The sequence below is a fragment of the Xenopus laevis genome, chromosome 7S, assembly GCF_017654675.1.
Source record: "Xenopus laevis strain J_2021 chromosome 7S, Xenopus_laevis_v10.1, whole genome shotgun sequence".
Lineage (NCBI taxonomy): Eukaryota > Metazoa > Chordata > Amphibia > Anura > Pipidae > Xenopus > Xenopus laevis.
The window spans coordinates 81,402,117-81,422,471 of NC_054384.1; the positions used below are offsets into that span (position 1 = coordinate 81,402,117).

Sequence of the window (20,355 nt, forward strand, 5' to 3'; positions counted from 1 at the left end):
ATCAGATTGCTGCATTCATTGTACTGCTTGCAGCTGGCTTTAAAAAGCTAATCACTGATTGGTTGCTATAGGTAACTGCCCGTGGGCAAATTTGCCCAATGTTGATAAATGAGCCCCACTGTCTTTTAAAAAGTAACATTCTGAGCTACTAATAATCAGACTGGGAGAACTTGAAAAGCTCTATCACCACTTTCCCTTGTGAGGCAGTCAACTGGCTATCAATAAGACTTTGGAATAATTGTTACTATGCTAAACTATTGCACTGTTTATTTCTTTGCAGAGATGATTAGCCCAACTCAGATATTAATATCCGAACCAAGCAGTCACAGTTTTCGTGTAAGTTGGGGGCCAACCCTTGACAGCGTGGCTGGATATGAAATCCAGTATGGCCCGCTTCCGAGCAATGCGGTTCAGACAGTGGATGTAGACCGCAGCCATAATAGTACTGTCCTGGAAAACCTCAAATCCAACACCACTTACTTGGTTACTGTGACTGCCTTGTACAAATCTGGAGGGGAGAAGGCATTATCCGCCATCGCTTGCACAGAAGAAAGTAAGTTCTAATGCAATACTGGAAAATGCACTGAAGAAGTGGAAAGCTAAGTGGCAAATGAGATTCAATGTAGATAACTGTAAAGGCCATGCACCTGGGATAGATAGTTATATAGTTAAACACTAAAAAAATTTTATCAAAAAATCCATTCTACCCTACATTAATAATAGATCCTGCATAAAGTTTATTATTATCAGTGCTTTATATAAAAAATTCTACGAGAAAACCGGAGGAGTCACAGTAGGACTTTTACTATTGAGAGTAAAATAGTAGCTGTTATCTTGTTACCTTCCCATTGTTCTGCTGATGGGGGTGGGGGTGATATCATTCCAATTTGCAGCGCAGCAGTAAAGAGATGACTGAGATATGATATCTATGTATATAATAATAAAAAAGAATTTATTCACAAGCTGTCTTCCAACAGACACAAGAGCATGCACTTAGGAGGTGCCATCCCAGCATTAAAAAAGGGGGTTTAGATGACTTCAAGAAGGTGTTTGACGGCTTTCTCGCAAGTGAACAAAATACAGAATTACCGAAATTCACTCTTAGTACGAAGTTACTATAGCACCTGACTATAGTTGGGAAGGGTGGGAGCTACAACATGGAGCTGGTCACTGCTCCTATAAAAACTATAACAAACAAGCGAAAGTTGTGCTCACCACTAATTTTTAAAACCATTAGGCGGGGGTGCAATGAGGCTGTGACCACAAAATACATATAGTCAAATACAAGAGTCCTCTGCACTCAACCCATTATCAATATATTTAAGACAGAGACATTTTGTGCATACTGCTACTAAAAAATGCCTTACCCTTTAAACAAAACAGGGATTGTTTGTCCATATATTGCAATATATTTAAGCTGGCCAACTACGTCAAAGTCATCCCATATCTGGCCAGTCCTATGCTCAATTTTATCTGATTCATTAAGAATTCTATTGCTTCATTATACATTTTACAAAGGGACTAAGTTGATATATTGATAATGGGTTGAGTGCAGAGGACCTCTTGTATTTGTCTCTCTCTCTCTCTCTCTCTCTCTCTCTCTCTCTCTCTCTCTCTCTCTCTCTCTCTCTCTATAGGATTTACTCAAAGGCCTTAGAGGCTTAGACTAAAGGTTTATGGTTTCTTATCAGTATCCTTTCGTTGTGTATCCCAAGATGCAACACCTTCAAGTAAAATCCTAAATAATCAAGGAAATCCTTTTAATGGACACAGACAGGAAACTTAGTGGCCAACAAGCCAGTAGTAGATTAAAGGACATGTGGGGCCCCTAGGCTACATCCACACAGGCCCACCTTCTAGACTACTGCTGGGTCCACATATGTGCAGATAAAGGCATGTGTGTACCTGTGCTCTCTACACCAAGTCATGTTGGGCGCATGGCATTGACATCACTGGATCTGCATACACAGGGCTGTTCCTGCCATAAAGCAAGGTGAGCAACTTGCCTCAGGCGGCAGTGAAAGGCCAGTAACAAGGGGCGGCAAAAAGCCACCTCCTGTAACTTTAAGAGCCGAATTTCCGGTTTTTAAACTGGAAATTCGTCTCTGCTAGTGCAGAAAGCACAGTACGCCCTCGTTGCGCTAGCAATGCAGCCCATTTTGACCCGCTCCGAAGCTAAACCTTGTTTGAGTAGTTTAAAGTGTGCACATGTGACAGTGATCACAACAGGTGCTGGATGCCAGTGGGTATTTTGTTAAACTGTAACTCCCATCCTTCCCTATGAGAATACATTTAGATTAATGGTATATTCAGAGTTCTATCAGATTAAGGTATACGTTTTTACATGGTGTATGTACCACCCTAGAGCAACACACAGCAGAAGGTATGAAGGCCACATGCTTCTTGCCTATGATAGGGTATTTGTTTCATGACAGTTCTGCACAGTGTCGGACTGGGGTGCCAGGGGCCCACCTAGACCATGGGCCCACTTTTCAAATTATTATTCCTCCTTTCCTCATTCAATCTCTTTATTCTCCTAGTCTTTTATATCTACTTACTATATTCCAAGTATTTTTTCCCCATAAAGAAATGGGGAATGACCATGAAATAGACTAAATGGTTAGAAGCAAGAGGGCCCACTGAAACCTGGGCCCACCGGGAGTTTTCCTGGTATCCAAGTGGGCCAGTCCAACACTGGTTCTGCAACTGCATTGCAACTCAGCACATAATATATAGTTACTGCATATGTTTTGGTGTTAATTGCTGTGGCAAATAGGACTTTTTAAAATGTACAGTTTCATGGGTGAAGGTGGTCTACTCTTACCAAGTATTAGACAGCAAAGGACTTTGAATGCCGAATCTAAGGAAACCTTTCATGTTCTCATTATACAGGTTAGGTAAGGGAATGATTTATCAAGCAGCCACTTTAACGTGAAATACTACTGTACCACTTTTAGGGCTTCTAAACAATACAGTTTCATGTGATTTAGCTAGCTGAGTCCACATTTACTGCTGGACAATAAAAATAAATGTGTTTTCAGCTTTTATCAGTTATTTATAGCTTGCCTGTGGGAGTTCACCTGCAGTGACTGGGTGGGAATGGAACTTGAGCTGACTTAGGATATCCATGATATATCACTGATACAACCTAGATGCCTATATTAAAGTTCACCTTACCTACTAGTAGGTTTGAGGTCTATAAAAATTATTGTGGTATAGTGTATTTTTCCAATAATAGAGGAAATCTCTAATATATGAAGTATTGACCCCACTTGTACATTTCCTAAATCCTAGGTTCCCACCTGGGGACTGGACGTGGAGGGGTTGTAAATTGTTATTTTCCTTCTAGATATTCTTAAAACAACAGGAGGATGACCAATGTGAAATGGAGGGCAGCTACATACAGTGTTTAATGGAGAACTAAACTGTAAAAATGAATATGGCTAAAAATGCCATATTTTGTATACTGAACCAGGGGCATAACTATAGAGGCTGCAGAGGGGCCCAGGAGGTATAAGGGCCCCACAAGGCCCTAATTCATATACAGTTTCAATAAACATTGGTAAAACAAGTCAACCGCTAAACATTTTGGGGGGATAAAAAATAATCTGCTGTGGGGTGCAGTATTAACTAGTTACACCACTGTACTGAATTTATTGCACCAGCCTAAATTTCCAGCTTCTCAATAGCAGCAATGATCCAGGACTTCAAACTTGTCACAGGGGGTCACCATCTTGGGAAGTGTCTGTGATAGGGATGTCGCGGACTGTTCGGCGGCGAACTTGTTCGCGCGAACATCGGCTGTTCGCGTCCGCTGCAAGTTCGCGAACGTCGCGCGACGTTCGCCAATAGGCGTTCGCGTCAAAATCGTTCGACCATTCGATCGCTAAAATCGAACGATTTTCGGATGTTCGAAGTTCGCGAACTGTTCGCATTTTTTGCCGGTGTTCGCGAACGGCGTTCGCGAACACATTATCGGCGGTTCGCTACATCCCTAGTCTGTGACACTCACATGCTCAGTGGGCTCTGAGCAGCTAAATTTAGGGGCCGTCGCAAATTATCCAGCAGAAAATGAGGTTGGCCTGTAATATAAGCCTATGCTACAAGGCTGATTATTACATTCTGATGCTAATTGCACTGGTTTCTGTGCTGTATTAATTACTAATCAGCCTTATATTGTGACATTTATATTCTATGTGTACTGTATATTGTGAGTGGGTCCCTAAGCTCAGTAAGTGACATCAGCACAGAACATGTGCAGTGAATCAGCAGAAAAGAAGATGGGGAGCTACTGGGGCATCTTTGGAGACACAGATCTTTACTGCTAAAGGGCTGCAGTTGCCTTGGGCTGGTACAGAAGGCCAAAACATAATGAACAACATGTCTAGCTACTACTTTATTTAAGCTGTAGTTCTCATTTAACACTAGTCCTGAATTGGATTCCAATAGCAGAATTCCAAAATAGCTTGGCCAGCTGTTCCAATATAAGATATATTAAGCAGGACTTTAATTCCATTCCATTACATATCTGTTTTTAATGTTAATGGTTATAATCTTGACTGAGTAATAATTCCAGTTTTCATTTCCATAAGATGACAACATCCGGTATCTACATCTGGAAGACCTCGGTTCTGATAAAGTAAAGGCGACATGGAGCACTGCTGAAGGAGAAGTGCAGGGTTACCTTATAAAGTGCCAGCGACAAGTTGGCTCTTTATCAGAAGTTAGTGTGGGGCCCCAAGCTGATAGCGTCATTCTAAATGATATGGAAGCAGGAACTACAAGCAAGATCTGCGTTATACCAGTTTATGCAAATGGATCGGGAAAGAACTTGTGCAAGACTGTTAAGACACAACCAGGTATGTTGAAAAGTCATTTGTAACGGCCTAGAATCATCCTCCAAACCAAAAGTTGTGACAATAGGTCACCAGAATACACTCTTTGCCGGCCTCTCTGTCGTGGTAGGTGCTCCTGTCTGATCCTGGTATCCTTCACTGTCTGAGTCTCTGTGTGAATGCTGCTAGCCCTGATCCTTTGCCTGACTCTTCCTTGTTCCTATCCAAGTACCACCATGGGCCCCTGAAACGTTGTTTTGGCACCACTGCAATGAAATAGAAGCTGAATTTATGAGATGTACATGAGCTTATATTACAGACAAACCTCATTTTCTGCTTGGTAATTAGCAACAACCCCTAAGCTGATTTAGGCTGGTGCAATCAGGGCTGTATATACTATATGACATTTTTAGCCATATTCATTTTTAGGGTTTAGTTCTCCTTTAAAGAAACCTCCGAATAGAAAAACTGTAAGTATCTCTAGCTCAATGTTACAGAATGTATCATACATAGCTCATCATACACAATTATATTTGGTCATCGATCTACAGACATATTGCAGCATCCTTTTCACAGGAGCCATCCATCAGAGTTTTAGAGATGAGATGATTTGTCCGAAGCTCCCAGAATGAAAATAATCATATCTGTTCAAAAAATGAAACTGAGAATCAGAGTATAACCCAGTCGCACCCAGTGCTGGAGGTCATTATCAGTCAAGTAGCCACTTCAAGAGTCGCTGAAAGATCATGAAATTTGATTTGAGTTTTTAGCTAAATGAGATGACAGAGCTCCTAATAGTGATTGTATCAGACACACTTAGTTCCCCTCTGCAGCGTTTTGTTTTTAGAAAGTGAAGAACACAAAAAGAAGATGAAAGCCGTGACAAATCAACCCCAAAATCAGAATTATGAATTAGTATGCCCGTAAAAGCAAACTGGTGCCGAGAATGGACTGAAAATTAACTATAACTGATACGGAGGACACTTAATATTATTTGTTACTACCTGTGAAATATTCATTGGGACGCAAACCACACAAATAGGTCTTCATTGGGAAAATATGACAATAATTGGAAGGAGCACTAATACCCAATAATAATTAGGCTAGATTAAAGTACTTTCTATATAGGCCTTATTATGCCAGCCAAGGGGTACTACACCTCTAGGACAGTAACAATCACTGCCTCTACAGCTGCACAATACATATCTCTCATGGCAAGACATTTCCATCTGCCCTGTCATTTAGGCTTTAGATTGCCTACAGGCTATGTAGCAAAATCTGTCACACCATCACCCTTATAGTTATATCACTTATATCCTAAGGCTACAAAGATATTAATTAAAGGCATAGGGTTACCTGAGCTGTACACAGACCAATAAAAGCTGCAGACTCAAGTCTCCAATGTCAACAGCATAGTGTAACAATCAGTTATTCCCAACCAGTGGCTTGTGAGCAACATGATGCTAACCAACCCATTAGATGTTGCTCCCATTGACCTCAAATCAGGGGCTGATATTTGAATTCCTGCCTTTAAGGCAAGTTTAGTTGCATAAAACCCATGTGTACTGCAAAACATTTCCTCCTGTAGGCTGCCAGTCCACACAGAAGCTGCCAATCACAGCCCATATTTTACACCCCAGGATCTTTTTGCATGCTTATGTGCTCTCCAACCATTTTTACATTTGAACGTGGCTCATGGGTAATAAATGGTTGGGGGCCTCTGCTCTAAGTAAGGACAGTCCAACTGATATATGGCCACAGTTGTACAGATATCTGTTGGCAGGATTGAGAAATGCTTGATGCAGACCTTATGATGGGGCTTGGTAGGTCTGTCGTATAATTCAATCGCCAGTCCAATGATCAGCAAGACTAGGTCCAGCAGGCAGGTGGCCAATCTTAACAGAGATCCGCTTGTGTGGCGACCTCTTCACCATGTATGGTTAGCTTACTTCATTAGTGGTAGATTACAGTATGCCTTGGAAATTAGTACTGTAGTAGCAATGCATCATGAGCAAGCTGACCAGATCAACCCTGAGCGACTCTTATTCAAAACTAAATTTGGAGGTCAGCACCTAAGAAAATATTTCATATTGTTTTTTTTCCAGCTAAAGCAGCTATATATATAAATGTAAGCTACCTTGCTTATTTATTTATGACTAAATACAACTAAATATGAATATGACTTTTTCTTTAAAATTGTGCTGAAACCCTCAACCAACCAATGATTGACGATTTTCAGCCACACTTCCCCTCCCCCCCTTCTTCTTTCTCTATCCCTTTCCTAACTTGCTTTTCTTCTTTCTATTCTTTATGTTTGTAAAATTCAATAAAAATTAATCATTAAAAAAAAAATTGTGCTGAAACAAAAACCGTTTATATTTCTGTTTCTTTATTTCCAGTAACACGTGCAAAGGACTACCCTAGGACTAAGTGATGTTAGGAGACTATTGCATCAATATCCCTATAAGCTAAAGATCCTATGAAGATGTAGGTGCTAACAAAAGGAACAAGTGAAGAGGTTGCTGCTGTATCTTTATCACTCAGAAAAGAAAAGCATGGCACTGTGCCACAGGCCTTTCCTGCTAGTTGGGTTCAATTGACCTGAAAGTCTTGACACTGCACATAATGTCACACTTGCAAGCAAAATCTGTGATCTCTAGGGAGCATCTTGACCAAAATATGTTGATAAGGAACCTATAAAGTTGGATTTGTCTGAGATTCCAAACAAGCGCATTTCATCTTTGGCGCAAGAACTGGGATTGGAATGGAAGGTCAAGGCTCCAAACACATTTCATCTTTCCCTTTTGTGCAAAAAACTGGGAAGGGAATGGAAGGAAATATAAATTTTTATTTGCAGGAAGCCATAGTAGGGAACACTACTTTATGACAGACTACCAACATCCCTAATATCATTCTTGCCTAGGAGAACACTGTACTTGTACATGACCAACTGCAAATAAGTATTTTAGTATTTCATTCCAATGGACAAAGTTCTCTGTGCCTGCCTCAACTTCATAACTAGAGTTACAGAAAGGAGTGACACAGTTTGATTGTGATAAGCTTATAAGCATTTGTCATGGGCACAGTGTACTTTAAGATGAACAGTATGTAATGCACTGGCTCAGGGGCAGAGGATCCCAGGTTATGAATTCCAGATGTTTGCAACTTTTGAAGTTTTATAGGTCTGTATAGATGCTAGTGCACATGGGGGAGGAAGGGCAACTTGGCACTGTTGGTGAATCGTGACAGAGAATCCACCATTTTTTATAGAACCCCACCCCTACAATCAGACAGGCTAAAAGTAAAAGTTCAGGCTGAGATTCCAGATATGTTTACCCATCAGTGTGACATATCTGTTTGATGACCTGAGCTTAAAAGATATATTTGGCAAGTAGTGGTTGTCATCACTGCATATAAGTAGGTGTATTAGAGGCCATACACCTTACATACAGTAGCTTCACTTATTCACTTGTACAATGATGCTTCAGCCAGAGAGCTAGAGTCAATTGAACTGGTCAGGTCACTGAATGCTTGTGAAGGCCTGGATAGGTAAACATATTTATGTAGGATGTGGAAGACCAGTGGTGTAACTAGATGTTACTGGGCCCCACAGCAAATTATTTTTCAGGCCCCCAAAATATCTAGAGATTGACCTGTTTTACCAATATTTATTAAAATTGTATATGAATTAGGGCCTCATGTGGCCCCAATACTTCCTGGGCCCCCTGCAACGGCAGGGTCTGTAGAAGACAATAGGTTGTAGAAGACAACATGAATGTGTCTTGAAGGCAACTGGCCATTCCAATTAGAGGCTATATATCTTGACTAACCACCATCTTGGAAAAGAAAGGGAAATTGTTCTTTTTCCTCAACTCTGTAGCTAGAGCTGAACTTTGACCAGCAGGAGAAATTTCTCAGCTCTAACATGCAGGATGCATCACAAGCTAAATGCCTCAAGTCTCTTCAGCTCAGTATCATCAATTGTCAATAACAGGAGATGCCATTGATCTCTTTGGCTCACACTAGGTTCAGTGTTACTAACAAGACATACTCAAACTCTTATTCCTGGTATTAATTATTTATAAAGGAAAATAAGCTTCACTGGACTCATTGGACAGACACAAGTGGGTAGTTGATCAAGGAGGTGCATTATTAATGTTTACACAAAAATGCCACTGCTGTTAACACTTTTCTTTTGCCACTGTAAGATATTTTCCACTCAGAAATAGTAGTTTCTGCAAGGCCTCAAAGTTTTGAGGAGCGGCACCAAGCAAGCACTAGGTGGACGTGGATTAAATGGACACACAAGTATGGTTTGATGGTGACGTAGCTTACCGTCTCAGACTGTGGTCCTGTATGTACGTACTTGCAGTTCTAGCCTTGTGTGGCGGACTGTGTCTTTTTGTCTCATAATGTATAGTTCAGAAAACAAAGAGCCTATATTAATGCTAATGTCACAGCCTACTTGCATTCTCACTGTTAATAACACACAAGATTATTGTTAATTTTGCTTGATATTATTGAGGCACATCTCCTTGCTTTTATTAGACTGACTGTATATTCCCTTGCAGCATTCCATTCATTGTTTTCTATTATGACTTTTTTATTGCTTCTAACCCTGACATTTTATTATTTCACAGCAGAAATAATATTGTGGGTAGAAAAAATAAATGCATAAATAAAGCTTGATTGTCTTTGCTATGTTCCACCTTTACTTTAGCAATGGGGAAATGAACGGATTATCCATGTAGGCTCCTCATCTTATTGCTAATCTGCTCTTTATAAAGAGAGAAATGGAAAAATGGTGCTGTGTCTGCAGTGAGGATACAGTCTATGATATATTGCATTGCATGTCTTGATCCTGTATACCAGATGTGAAAGAAACCTTTAACCCTTTCTCTGCCAGCCGATTTGTCCTAATTGAGAACATCAACTGCCAAGCATTTTTTAGACATTTTGTAATTTTTCACTTTAAGGGGGGGGGTCTTTTAGTTTACTCAGGAACAACCTGAGCTTTCAAAATATGCTAGAATTTTTGTGTAATTCTACTTCTGTAAAAAGATATAGGCTGCTAAGTGTCTAATAAAAAAATATCAGAAATATAATTAATTTTATGTATGAGAACACAGCAGATTTGGAAAGGTATATGTCTCCTTTACCGCCAAATATATATAGTTTTATGTTGAATCTCTAAGCAGTACACTGCCAAATTTCCAAAGCACTGCTCCACAAAATGGCATACTTCTGATTTCAAACACCAAGTTGCAATTATTTCCTAAAGTTATAATTTTTTTATAGAAATTGGTGAATTGTTTGAAAAATAACCACCAATCTCCCACACATCATTAGGTCCCAATGTAAATATGATTGCCATGAGTCCACTGAACAGTTTGATGCCCAATATGTGTATTGATGCGCAGTAGGATTGTTTTGCCTCCAATAAGGATTAATTATATCTTAGTTGTTACTGTTTTATCATTATAGAGAAAAAGCAAAAATTTTTAAAAATTGGAGTTATTTTATTAAAATGGAGCAATTGGCTTCCCGTAATTCTGAGTTTTAGGGATAACGGATCCCATACCTATGCTCATTAGGGTAAACGCAAATAAACCCAAATCATATAAACCCAAAATCTCATTTACATTGTGCGGCGCCATTTGCAAATGTCATGAGACAATGGAAAGCAGAGAGTCTATGTGCAAACTAAATTTTAGTTACAGTTGAGCACAAAGTCTTACCTTAGACACTCCGGCTGTATTGAAACATACAGTACCTGCTGCTTCTTACTATCTTACTATTCTTGGAACATCTCCTTCTCTACTAAGCAAACTCAACATGGTTAGAAGGGAGCATTGCATCTGGCACACGCGCACTTGTATTTTCCTGACAGCCAACAGTTAGAAACTTTAAAAATTGTTTTTCATGTTACAAATAGTTTAACATTTCTTACAATTCATGTAGTTATTTTATTCTCTTGCACTATTTTCAACACAATTGCACCCCACAGTCTGTCACCTTAGAAACATTACACCAGTAAAGCCCAAGTGATACATCAGGGCTCATCTTTTTTAAACACAAACAGCTTATTGTTTGCTATGGATTATTGCAAGAAGAACAAACGTAGCACCTTTTATTACATATGGTGGTTTAGAATATTACAGAATGTTCTATTCAGAGCAGTTTTTCATTGTCTTTGAATTATTTACCTCCCTCTGCTGTTGATTCCTAGCTTTCAAACAGGGGTCATCAACTTCAGCAGCAGGACACTGCGAGGATACTACTTTGTTATTTTTTATTACTTACCTTTCCATTCACACCATCTTTCCATTTTTACCAGTTGAACATTATATTGTCATTCATTGAAAACACTTTTTTTTTTCTTTTTTACAGTTACTGTTCCTTTAAAGTGGACCGGTCACCCAGACATAAAAACCTGTGTAATAAAAGTCCTTTTCAAATTAAAACATGAAATCCAATTATGATTTTTTATTAAAGCATTCATAGCTGTTGTAAGCTCATTTAAAAATCTCAGCTGTCAATCAAACTGTGTGTGCCCCTCCTCTATGCCTTAGGCATAGGGGCGGGGCAGATAATTACTTTCACTTTCCATCAGCACTTCCTAGATGTCACTGCTCTCCCCACATTCCCCAGTTCTCTTCACCGTTTAATTGTTTAGCCAGGGCATGGGGGTGGACATCGGATCCCCCATTCTGATAAACAAACAAGATTCTGAGATGATGCAAGGCTTGTCTTAATAACAGTGTCCACAAAATGGCTCCTGGCTGCTTGCTGTAATTATGAATTCCCAGACTGAAGGAAACAAGATTCAAATAATTTATACAGTGTAATTAAAGTTCTTTGTGCTTGACTAATGTGATAAAATAGGATTCTGAATAATGTTTTTGGGTGACGGGTCCCCTTTAAGACTGTTATACTTTAAAACTGAAACAATATATGATTCTGTGTCCTTGATGTAACTGGTGGTATAATGGAGTAAGATCATTTCACCAGGCACAGCTTTTGAAGCTTTTTCCATAAGAGGCTCCCACCATACCTCGTCTGTGCTACAGCACTTTAATTTTATATTGATTTGCAATTATTTCAAATGATGACAAAAAAAATGGTACAAAGAGAGAAACGTGCAAATGCAGTTCATCATTTTATTACTAGTGGTTTAATAAATTAGGACACTCATATTCAAAGTGATGGTTACAGATACAAATAATAGATAAAATAACTGTTAATATTTGTACATCGGGCAGATTTAAGCTGCCGATTTGGGCCCTTTGGACCAATTCAACAGCTTATCTGCCATGTATGTGCCCTTCCAACAATTATCTGGAACAAATAACGGCCAGATATCAAACAGGCAGGTTTGTTTTTGCAGTCAGATCAAGGTCTGCATCTGCTCGTTGATGTGGTCCTCAACTTGACCTCTGGCATAGTAGCAATTATAATTACATTGTTGACCCAAGGGCCAAATGAACAGATCAGCCCAATATTTCCTACCTCAAGGTGGGCATATTGAGGATAGATCCATTGTTTTGGCCACCTCCTCTGGTGTCTGTAAAGCCAGACAAACTATGGGAGTAGCAGTGAAAGAAACAAGTATGATTTGCACTCATGCCCCAAACAGCTGATACTTTTATAGTCTAAAAGTACCCTCCCTGAATTGATTTTTCTGCATATGGGAATACAGGTATGTGACAACTGCTAGGGTATTACAATGATAAAAAATACATGTAATGTACAGTACTAATAATTTCAGGTCACCATAGTCATACCCCTGAGAAACCCTCTGAAGCATTCACAAACATGTATCATCCATTATCTCGAGTACCTCAGTCACACCAATTATGCTTTTTCCACATAAATATCTTCACTCTGAACAGAGATAAATATTTTAACAAACAGAGGGTTGTTTTTAAATAAAAAAAATTTTCATCAGCCATTCCACAGACAAAGGCACACATACACAGACAGGCTAACAATAGAAGAATCCACTGTGCAGCAGGTGGCCCACAACCTATACAGGATCCAAGTGTGTAATTTTAAGGTGTTCCTTGAAGTTGCGGGAAGCTGCAGTAAGTTCCTGGCGGTAGTTATATATGGATGGATACTCCTTGCTACTTTTTAGCAACTCATTATTTTTCCATGCTTCATAGTGAAACTGGGAGTTTTTCATCTCATACCTGCAAAGAAGTACATGCTAATATACACTAGAAATTTAGTATGACTGTGTGTTTTTCTAATTAGAAAATTACAAAATGATTCAGTAAAAAGGGAAGGAGGAAGTAACTGTAGGAAGGGGTTTAATCTCCCCATGCTCACCACTTAGGCCTTGGCCCTCTGGTTCGTTCCAACTCTTGCTGCCTCTTAATCTCTAGTAGCAGGTCTTCTTCCACCCGAAGCCGCTCTAGTCTTAGCCTTGCAAGTTCCTGTTGATAGGGTGATGCTTCCAAAACTGATCTTCCCACACCACCCTCAGTTAGTGTCTGTAAGAATCTAACACAAGAATATGGACCACAATAAAACAATACTGTAGGGTCTTGATTTCTAATTGCACATATATATTTACAGCATGGATAAATCAGCAATATGTTATTGACATTTCTGATTGACATTTCTATAGTTACAGTGCAGACTGCAATCTAAAGGTGGCCATAAACGGGCCGATAAAAGCTGCCGACAGACCGTGTCGGCAGCTTATTGGCCGTGTATGGGGCCCCCCCGACGGGCTTCACCGATCGAGATCTGGCCGAAAGTCGGCCAGATCTCGATCGGATGGGACAGAAAATCCCGTCGGATCGCGGCCACATCTATTCGTTGATGCGGTCCCGCGATACGAACGCCCGTTAAGGCCTCGTTAGGATCCGATCGTTGGGCCCTAGGGCCCACGATCGGATCAGCCCGATATTGCCCACCTCAAGGTGGGCATATTGGAGGGAGATCTGCTCGTTTGGCGACATTGCCAAACGAGCGGATCTCTCAGTGTATGGGCACCTTAATTCTCAATCACATTTATACATACTACAAGCTAGCAGTGCCAGCCACTGAGCCATGTAAATAGACACACATTTCTATATACAGTTATAAGAATAACATACAGTAGGCATGTGTATATAGTGCACAAAATATATACTGTATTTAATTATATACAGTTTTTAGCTATATATTAAAAAAAGTAAGCATGCATTGCACCATTGTCTACATAATATTTATATAGAATCTAAAATTATTTATTATTCAATAAAATGAATCCCTTCTATTGCTTCTCACGGTTTAAGGTACATACAATAGCATGCATGGAACATGGATCTGAGGAGGCCCACACCTATTCCTACCCGGCCACTGCCTATCCATTCGCCATCCGCCTGTATCCCCAGCTTCTTGCTTGAATGTAGAATAGCGGCTGGGATGGGCTGGGGTTGCCTTTGCGACTACAGAGGAAGCAGACTCCACTGGCCCCCATACGATGGGTCATTTTTAAATAGTTACATTTAACAGGGTTGCATTTTTTGTAGCGTTGACCCTTTTAAAGTCCTCATGATCCAAAAGTTTTTTGGAAAAAGTATGTAAAAGGAACAGGAGTGCCAAAAAACTTTCCTCCATACAATAATAATGGATAAAAATTAAAATGCTTTACATGCATGTTGAATTGTGTGTAAAATATTATAAGAATTTACCTTTTTCGCAGCTATGAACATAGCTCAAGATGAATGGGACCTATAACAGTTTTACTTTGCGTATAGGGTTGCCACCTGGCCGGTATTTCGCCAGCCTAGCCAGTAAAATTCCAGCCAAAGCCGATATTACAAATTTACCGTCAATGTTTAAACCGTTAAATTTGTAATCCCTATTGTTCTGCCCCTGGCCTGTCTCAAATCTGACCCATGTCCGCCTCAGATCTGCCCCTTTCAGATCCCCTACTCCCCTAATCCAAGCCTGCAGTTCCATCCTGGCCAAACCGGTATCGAAACTTAGTGACTCCGTCTCTGAAATGTCACAACCCCGCCCCGAAACATCACAACTCTGCCACTGAAATGTCGCAACACCGCCCCTTTCTGGCCCATCACGTCACCGGGAACTAAAAGGCGGCAACCCTTTTTGCGTACTTACTGGATGGCTTCTCTGTTGGAGAGAATTACTGCAAAGACCTTAAGTCAACAAAGTGAATCTGATGTGAAAAGGACAAAAAGGCAAATGCCTTATCAAAGCCTTATCTTACTTACTTTTCGCTAATTTCCTCAGCACTTGGTGCAGATATTGAAGCTGATGGTATACTATAAGGGCTCCAGGAATAACTGAGATTACTCTTTGATTTCCTGAATGGTGTAACAGATCTTGTAACCACAGAACCAGGCCTGTAGAACCTTGACCGCGATTGTCTGTTGGAGGAAGAAGTTTTCCCACAGTACTTTGGTCGTGGTGCTGGTTGACCACAGGCATTGGCTTTGGCAGAGTTCGGCCTCCATACAGGTTTCGGCGATTGTGAGCGTGATCTCGGCCATCTTGCTTTTTTGTAAACAGGTGAAAAGGAGTGAGATCGGTCTAGGGATTGTGACCTTCCTCGCACAACTGAGGCTTTTGATTTTTCTAGAGAGCGAGAGCGGACAGGAATTTTGGGAGGAAGAAGAGATTTGACTCCAACCACATGAGGTGCTCCAAGCTTCACAGGAATTTTTTCACTGTAGGCAATATCAAAAGGGGACACTGCTGAAGACACTGAATCCATCCCGGAAATCTCTCTTCCCACTGAATAAGGAGATGATGTATATGTTGGCAAACCAGTGCTCTGAACTGGAGAGTAGTTTTCCTGTGATTTCATAAAGTGATTTGGCTTAAAAAAACAGTCCGAATCCGGTATTGGTTTTACTGAGCTACTACTGTATATTTCAGAAGAGGTACCATTTGTATGTGTCGCCCATTGAGGTCTGTTTACAGCTTTAGAGCTATAGGGCTTGATATTTTTCTCATAGTCCAAATTAAGACTAGAGGCCAAGCTGTCTACTTGTACTCTAAGCTTCTGTAAACTATACTCTAAGTCATCGATGCTTGGATTTTCTTTGGTGTACTTTGATACTGGACTGTCTAAAATAGATAGGAAAACTCAGTTTAGCTGTTTGTTTACAACAAATCAACAAACAACATCATTTGTTTTCAAATCGCCATCTTGCTTAGTAGGGAAAATTATAACACTCAATGCTTGCCCAAAATCCCATGAGTGGCAAATTCTTACTTACTGGTGATCGCTTTAGACCTGTCATGGCTGGCATGTAGTCTGCGGTTAAGGGCTGCTCCCTGAAAGCTGAGGTTGTGGCTGCTGGTGGTTTTCTGTGTATTGCTCAGGAATTCATATGGCTTTTCACTAAGAGTTAAAAAAAAAAAAAAAAGTTTTAGTATGTTTTAAATCAAAAAATGACTATTCCACATTAACCCAACTTATCTATATGCAGTGCTAACTGAACATGCCCATTGTTCATCCACGAACTTCGGGTCTATAAAAGGAAGGTGGAAGTCGGGTGCGGTCGGGCTTGGATCTGGGGGCGCGGGTCCAGGTCAGATGTGGGTCGAGTTTTTCTCGACCCACACATCACTGCTGCGCACACTTCTGAGACAGGAAGTATAAGTCAGCCGATTTTGTATGGGATAGTTCTGTATCAGTCATTCAAGTTAACTCCTCCCTTGCTGCCTTCTTATAGATGCGGCTTTTGAAATGTGTTTCTCATCTTATGTGCTATAGCAGTGGTGTCCAAAAGGTAGATCAGGATGTACCAGTAGACCTTTAGTTGGTGATCAGTAGATCTCAAGACACTGTCAACAAAAAGCTTGTCTAAATCACCCTCCTGTTTCATGCTTTTCATACAAATATTTATTATGTTATGGTTACATAAGAAATAGTTGTTTGTTAAATATAGCAATATAAATGTTCTCAATAAATCAATATTTAAACAACATTTTCCATGGAACAGAATGCTAACAAATCACTTAAAGTAGACCCCACATTAGCAAAAAATGGGCACTCCTGTGCTATAGAAAAGTTTACTCTGATGGTTTGGGGGAAGCCTTTATTAAAATACACCTATGAGCATTCCCTATGAGACCCTATGCCAGTGGAATTTACAGTGTAATGACCCCAGCTCTCTCACACACATATAGAAGTTAGTTTCCCACATGAGGAAAAGATTCAGCTCTATGCAGATGATACACGAATTTACCTCTGGGACTGGGACAGCTCCGTCAAAGAGCTGCTCTACCTGGTAGACCGGTTTGGAACTGTATCTGGGCTGATAGTAATCTCAACTAATTCAGTCTAGTTCCTAATATATCTCAAAGGGCCGGATGAATCCTAGGATGATATATCTCTACTTAGAGCCGCCTCATTACCTATCTGGAAGTCCAGATGCAACTGCACAAATCTACCTTCTATGAAATAAATCTGAGAAATTTGCGAAAGACAGAGAAATGTCTTGGCAAGCCTTTCACTTGGGACTCAAGGGCAGAGTTTAGCTGATTAAAATGATTATCCTCACCAAGTTCAACTATATGCTGCTTCAGGCCAAAACCAAAAAAAAAAGGAAACTCGCCTGAGACGTATTGTATGGTCACATAGCAGGCAGGGACTTATGCAAAAGGCCCTTTAAAGACCTTGGGGGGGAGATCATGATCCTAAATGTATAAACGTATTATGCACACCATCATAGCAGACCCAAATACCTCTGACTTTGCCAAGCTATGGGGCCATATGCTCTGGATGTAAAAGTCCCAGTCCTTATGGATATCTGCAAAACCCCCCCCCCCCATCCTGGCTGTCAACTCTATCATTGCTGGTTTTATACATGCAAGAAATAGTCTGTAGCAAAGAACCTGTTACATTTTCAGGACTATGCTCCTTTCACCTTCCTGTGTTATGTTTCCTGAACTCCAAACATTAGTAATGCAGGAAATAACAATGCAGTGGTGGGGTTTCCAGAGCTGAAGCTCCAATTTAAACCTGACTAGTGGTTCATGCACTACCAAAAAAAGCACTACCAATGGTACATAATTGCAAATCCTTTATAGTAGTAGATTTTGCACCCCAACCATGATACCCTTGCAGTTAAATTCAAAAAGAAATAAAAAAATACATTTCTCTCATGGAAATTAATCTCCAAGAAAATGTGCTGAAATTGCTGTTAATCATAGGGCTTCCGTGTATAACAGCTGTACCCAACCAGGTTTGACATTCCCTACATGCCCAGTGCATCTCCACCTCATGCCATCCATGTCTGCATGTCTATGTCTGTCTTTCTATGTCTGCCTATCTGTCTGTCTATGTCTGCCTATCTATGTCTGTCTGCCTATCTATGTCTTTCTGTCTGCATGTCTGTCTGCATGTCTGTCTGTCTGTCTGCATGTCTGTCTGTCTGCATGTCTGTCTATCTGCATGTCTGTCTATCTGCATGTCTGTCTATCTGCATGTCTGTCTGCATGTCCGTCTGTCTGCATGTCCGTCTGTCTGCATGTCCGTCTGTCTGCATGTCCGTCTGTCTGCATGTCCGTCTGTCTGCATGTCCGTCTGTCTGCATGTCCGTCTGTCTGCATGTCCGTCTGTCTGCATGTCCGTCTGTCTGCATGTCCGTCTGTCTGCATGTCCGTCTGCATGTCCGTCTGTCTGCATGTCCGTCTGTCTGCATGTCCGTCTGTCTGCATGTCCGTCTGTCTGCATGTCTGTCTGTCTGCATGTCTGCCTGTCTGTCTGCATGTCTGTCTGCATGTCTGTCTGTCTGTCTGTAAACAAAACACCAATGGCACATCCAAAGCTTTGAAATCAGTTGTGGGTTATTTATTTAGCTCATAATAGTGGAAACGTTTCGGGCCTATACAAGACCCTTTGTCAAGCCTTGACAAAGGGTCTTGTATAGGCCCGAAAAAATTGCCAGTATTATGATAACCCACAACTGACTTCACAGCATCGGATGTGCCATTGGTGTTTTGTTTGCGAATACTGTTTTGGGCCCTTGGCAGTTTTTGGGGCCATACACCTAGAGGCACCTGATACTAAACAGGTAATACTGGAAGCAGCACTCAATTTCGGTACTGTATCTGTCTGTCTGTCTGTGTCTGTCTGTCTATCTGTGTAGGTCCTGCAGCATCAGTGGGCACAGGGCTCCCCAACAATTATGAGCAGAGGAAAGCCAGTATGAGAGCTGCTCGTCTATTTATAGTGAAACGATAACATGGGGATTGTTAGTATCGTTTACAAAAGAGACACGTATATCTCTGACCATTTATCTATTGCCCCCACAAGAGGCATCTGTGATATTTGGGGGGAGGAGGCAAAACGTGTTCTTCTGTCTGACACCGGCCCTGATTTACCTGCAACCTCACCCTTCCAACTGCACCTTTATCTATGCACCGACCAGGTTAGCAGACAGACAAACAATACTATTAGCCCTTCATTTCCCTCTACATTCACATTCCTCATACAGGACACAACACGTCTAATGAGATGGGCTGAGTGAAGCGCCCGGAGTGAAGACAGGTCACCAGGCTGCAGGAGTCATTACCTGAGCGCCGCTTTCCTCCCGTGAAGAACGAACGCTCCATTCTCCCTCTGAGCCATGTTGCTTTCTCCGCAGCTTCGCTACTTGGTAACCATGGGAGGAGCCAAACAAGGTGTTGCTAGGCGGAAGTATTTTTTCACTTTCGTAGACACTCCCTTACTAGCAACGCAGACGTCTTCTTGCTTTTTCATAATTTTTGACTCTACTCGGAATCCGTCGGAGTTAGAGGCGTGAGGTACAGAGTCCGATGCCGGTTGCCTTTCTACCAATGAAATCGCCAGAGCGTGATAAACGTCACAGAATGGGCAGGGTGTGTAGAATGTGACCTTGTGTTGAGGGTGACTGCGCATGCGTGTTTCCTCAGTGGTGAACCCACGTGTGTCAGTGAGAGGTTAAGAGTTGATTATCTGACATCGGTGCACCTCTCATTTCATCATGTCCTGGTTATTTGGTCTTAACAAGGGGCAACAGGAACCTCCCGGCGTTCCAGGCTTCCCCGAGCCCCCCAGCCCTCCTGGTGGCAGTGGAGATGGAGGGGACAAAAACAAACCCAAGGACAAATGGAGCAACTTCGACCCTACCGGCCTGGAGAGAGCTGCCAAGGCAGCCAGAGAGCTTGATCAGTCTCGTGAGTAAAGGAATTAATATATGTCCTATATGCTCTAATGTTATAATGTAGGTGTTTGTGTATGTGTCTGTGTGTGTATATATATATATATATATATATATATATATATATATATATATATATATATATATATATATATAGATGTGTGTGTGTATATATATATGTGTGTGTGTTCATGTTTAAATATTATATATATATCCTGGTGGTATGAATGGGCTCAAAAAATTCAAGGTAATGTGTTATCTACAGCTCTCCCGCAACTTCTCTTTCACTGCAATGGTGGTGCTGGTCCTCCGTCGACCCGGCCAGGTCCCTTAGCAACAGCAGTGAATTCGCAGATCCGCAA

At 41.0% G+C, this 20,355-nt stretch overlaps 3 protein-coding genes across 3 annotated transcripts in view; 2 read left to right on the forward strand and 1 right to left on the reverse strand.

Annotated features, from left to right (window-relative positions):
• vwa1.S (von Willebrand factor A domain containing 1 S homeolog) overlaps window positions 1–9,532 on the forward strand; it is a 57,184-nt gene extending 47,652 nt beyond the window's left edge. Inside the window, exons 4-6 of the mRNA XM_018227892.2 lie at window positions 281–553; window positions 4,593–4,859; window positions 7,235–9,532. Coding sequence (XP_018083381.1) covers window positions 281–553; window positions 4,593–4,859; window positions 7,235–7,269 — 575 coding nt within the window. The 3' untranslated portion in view covers window positions 7,270–9,532. The remainder of the gene's footprint in view (window positions 1–280; window positions 554–4,592; window positions 4,860–7,234) is intronic.
• Window positions 9,533–12,768: 3,236 nt separating this feature from the next.
• Window positions 12,769–19,591, reverse strand: LOC108697646. Its single transcript, XM_018227895.2, has 5 exons — window positions 19,385–19,591; window positions 16,079–16,203; window positions 15,068–15,926; window positions 13,167–13,340; window positions 12,769–13,027 (listed from the first exon to the last, which is right to left on the reverse strand). Exons 1-5 carry the CDS (start codon window positions 19,438–19,440, stop codon window positions 12,862–12,864), a joined length of 1,380 nt encoding a protein of 459 aa, XP_018083384.1. The 5' UTR covers window positions 19,441–19,591; the 3' UTR covers window positions 12,769–12,861.
• A 158-nt stretch (window positions 19,592–19,749) lies between these two features.
• Window positions 19,750–20,355, forward strand: part of atad3a.S (ATPase family, AAA domain containing 3A S homeolog) — a gene marked incomplete at its 5' end in the record, with an annotated part of 37,661 nt that continues 37,055 nt past the window's right edge. Inside the window, 1 exon segment of the mRNA NM_001095861.1 lies at window positions 19,750–20,009. Coding sequence (NP_001089330.1) covers window positions 19,817–20,009 — 193 coding nt within the window.

Excerpts from the sequence above, each read along its gene's own strand:
- LOC108697646 (XM_018227895.2), bottom strand. The coding sequence starts at position 19,440 with ATGGCTCAGAGGGAGAATGGAGCGTTCGTTCTTCACGGGAGGAAAGCG. Across the intron at positions 15,927-16,078 it reads CAGGTCTAAAGCGATCACCA|ACAGTCCAGTATCAAAGTAC; the intron begins GTAAGTAAGAAT and ends TATCTATTTTAG. Across the intron at positions 13,028-13,166 it reads AGAGGGCCAAGGCCTAAGTG|GTATGAGATGAAAAACTCCC; the intron begins GTGAGCATGGGG and ends ACTTCTTTGCAG.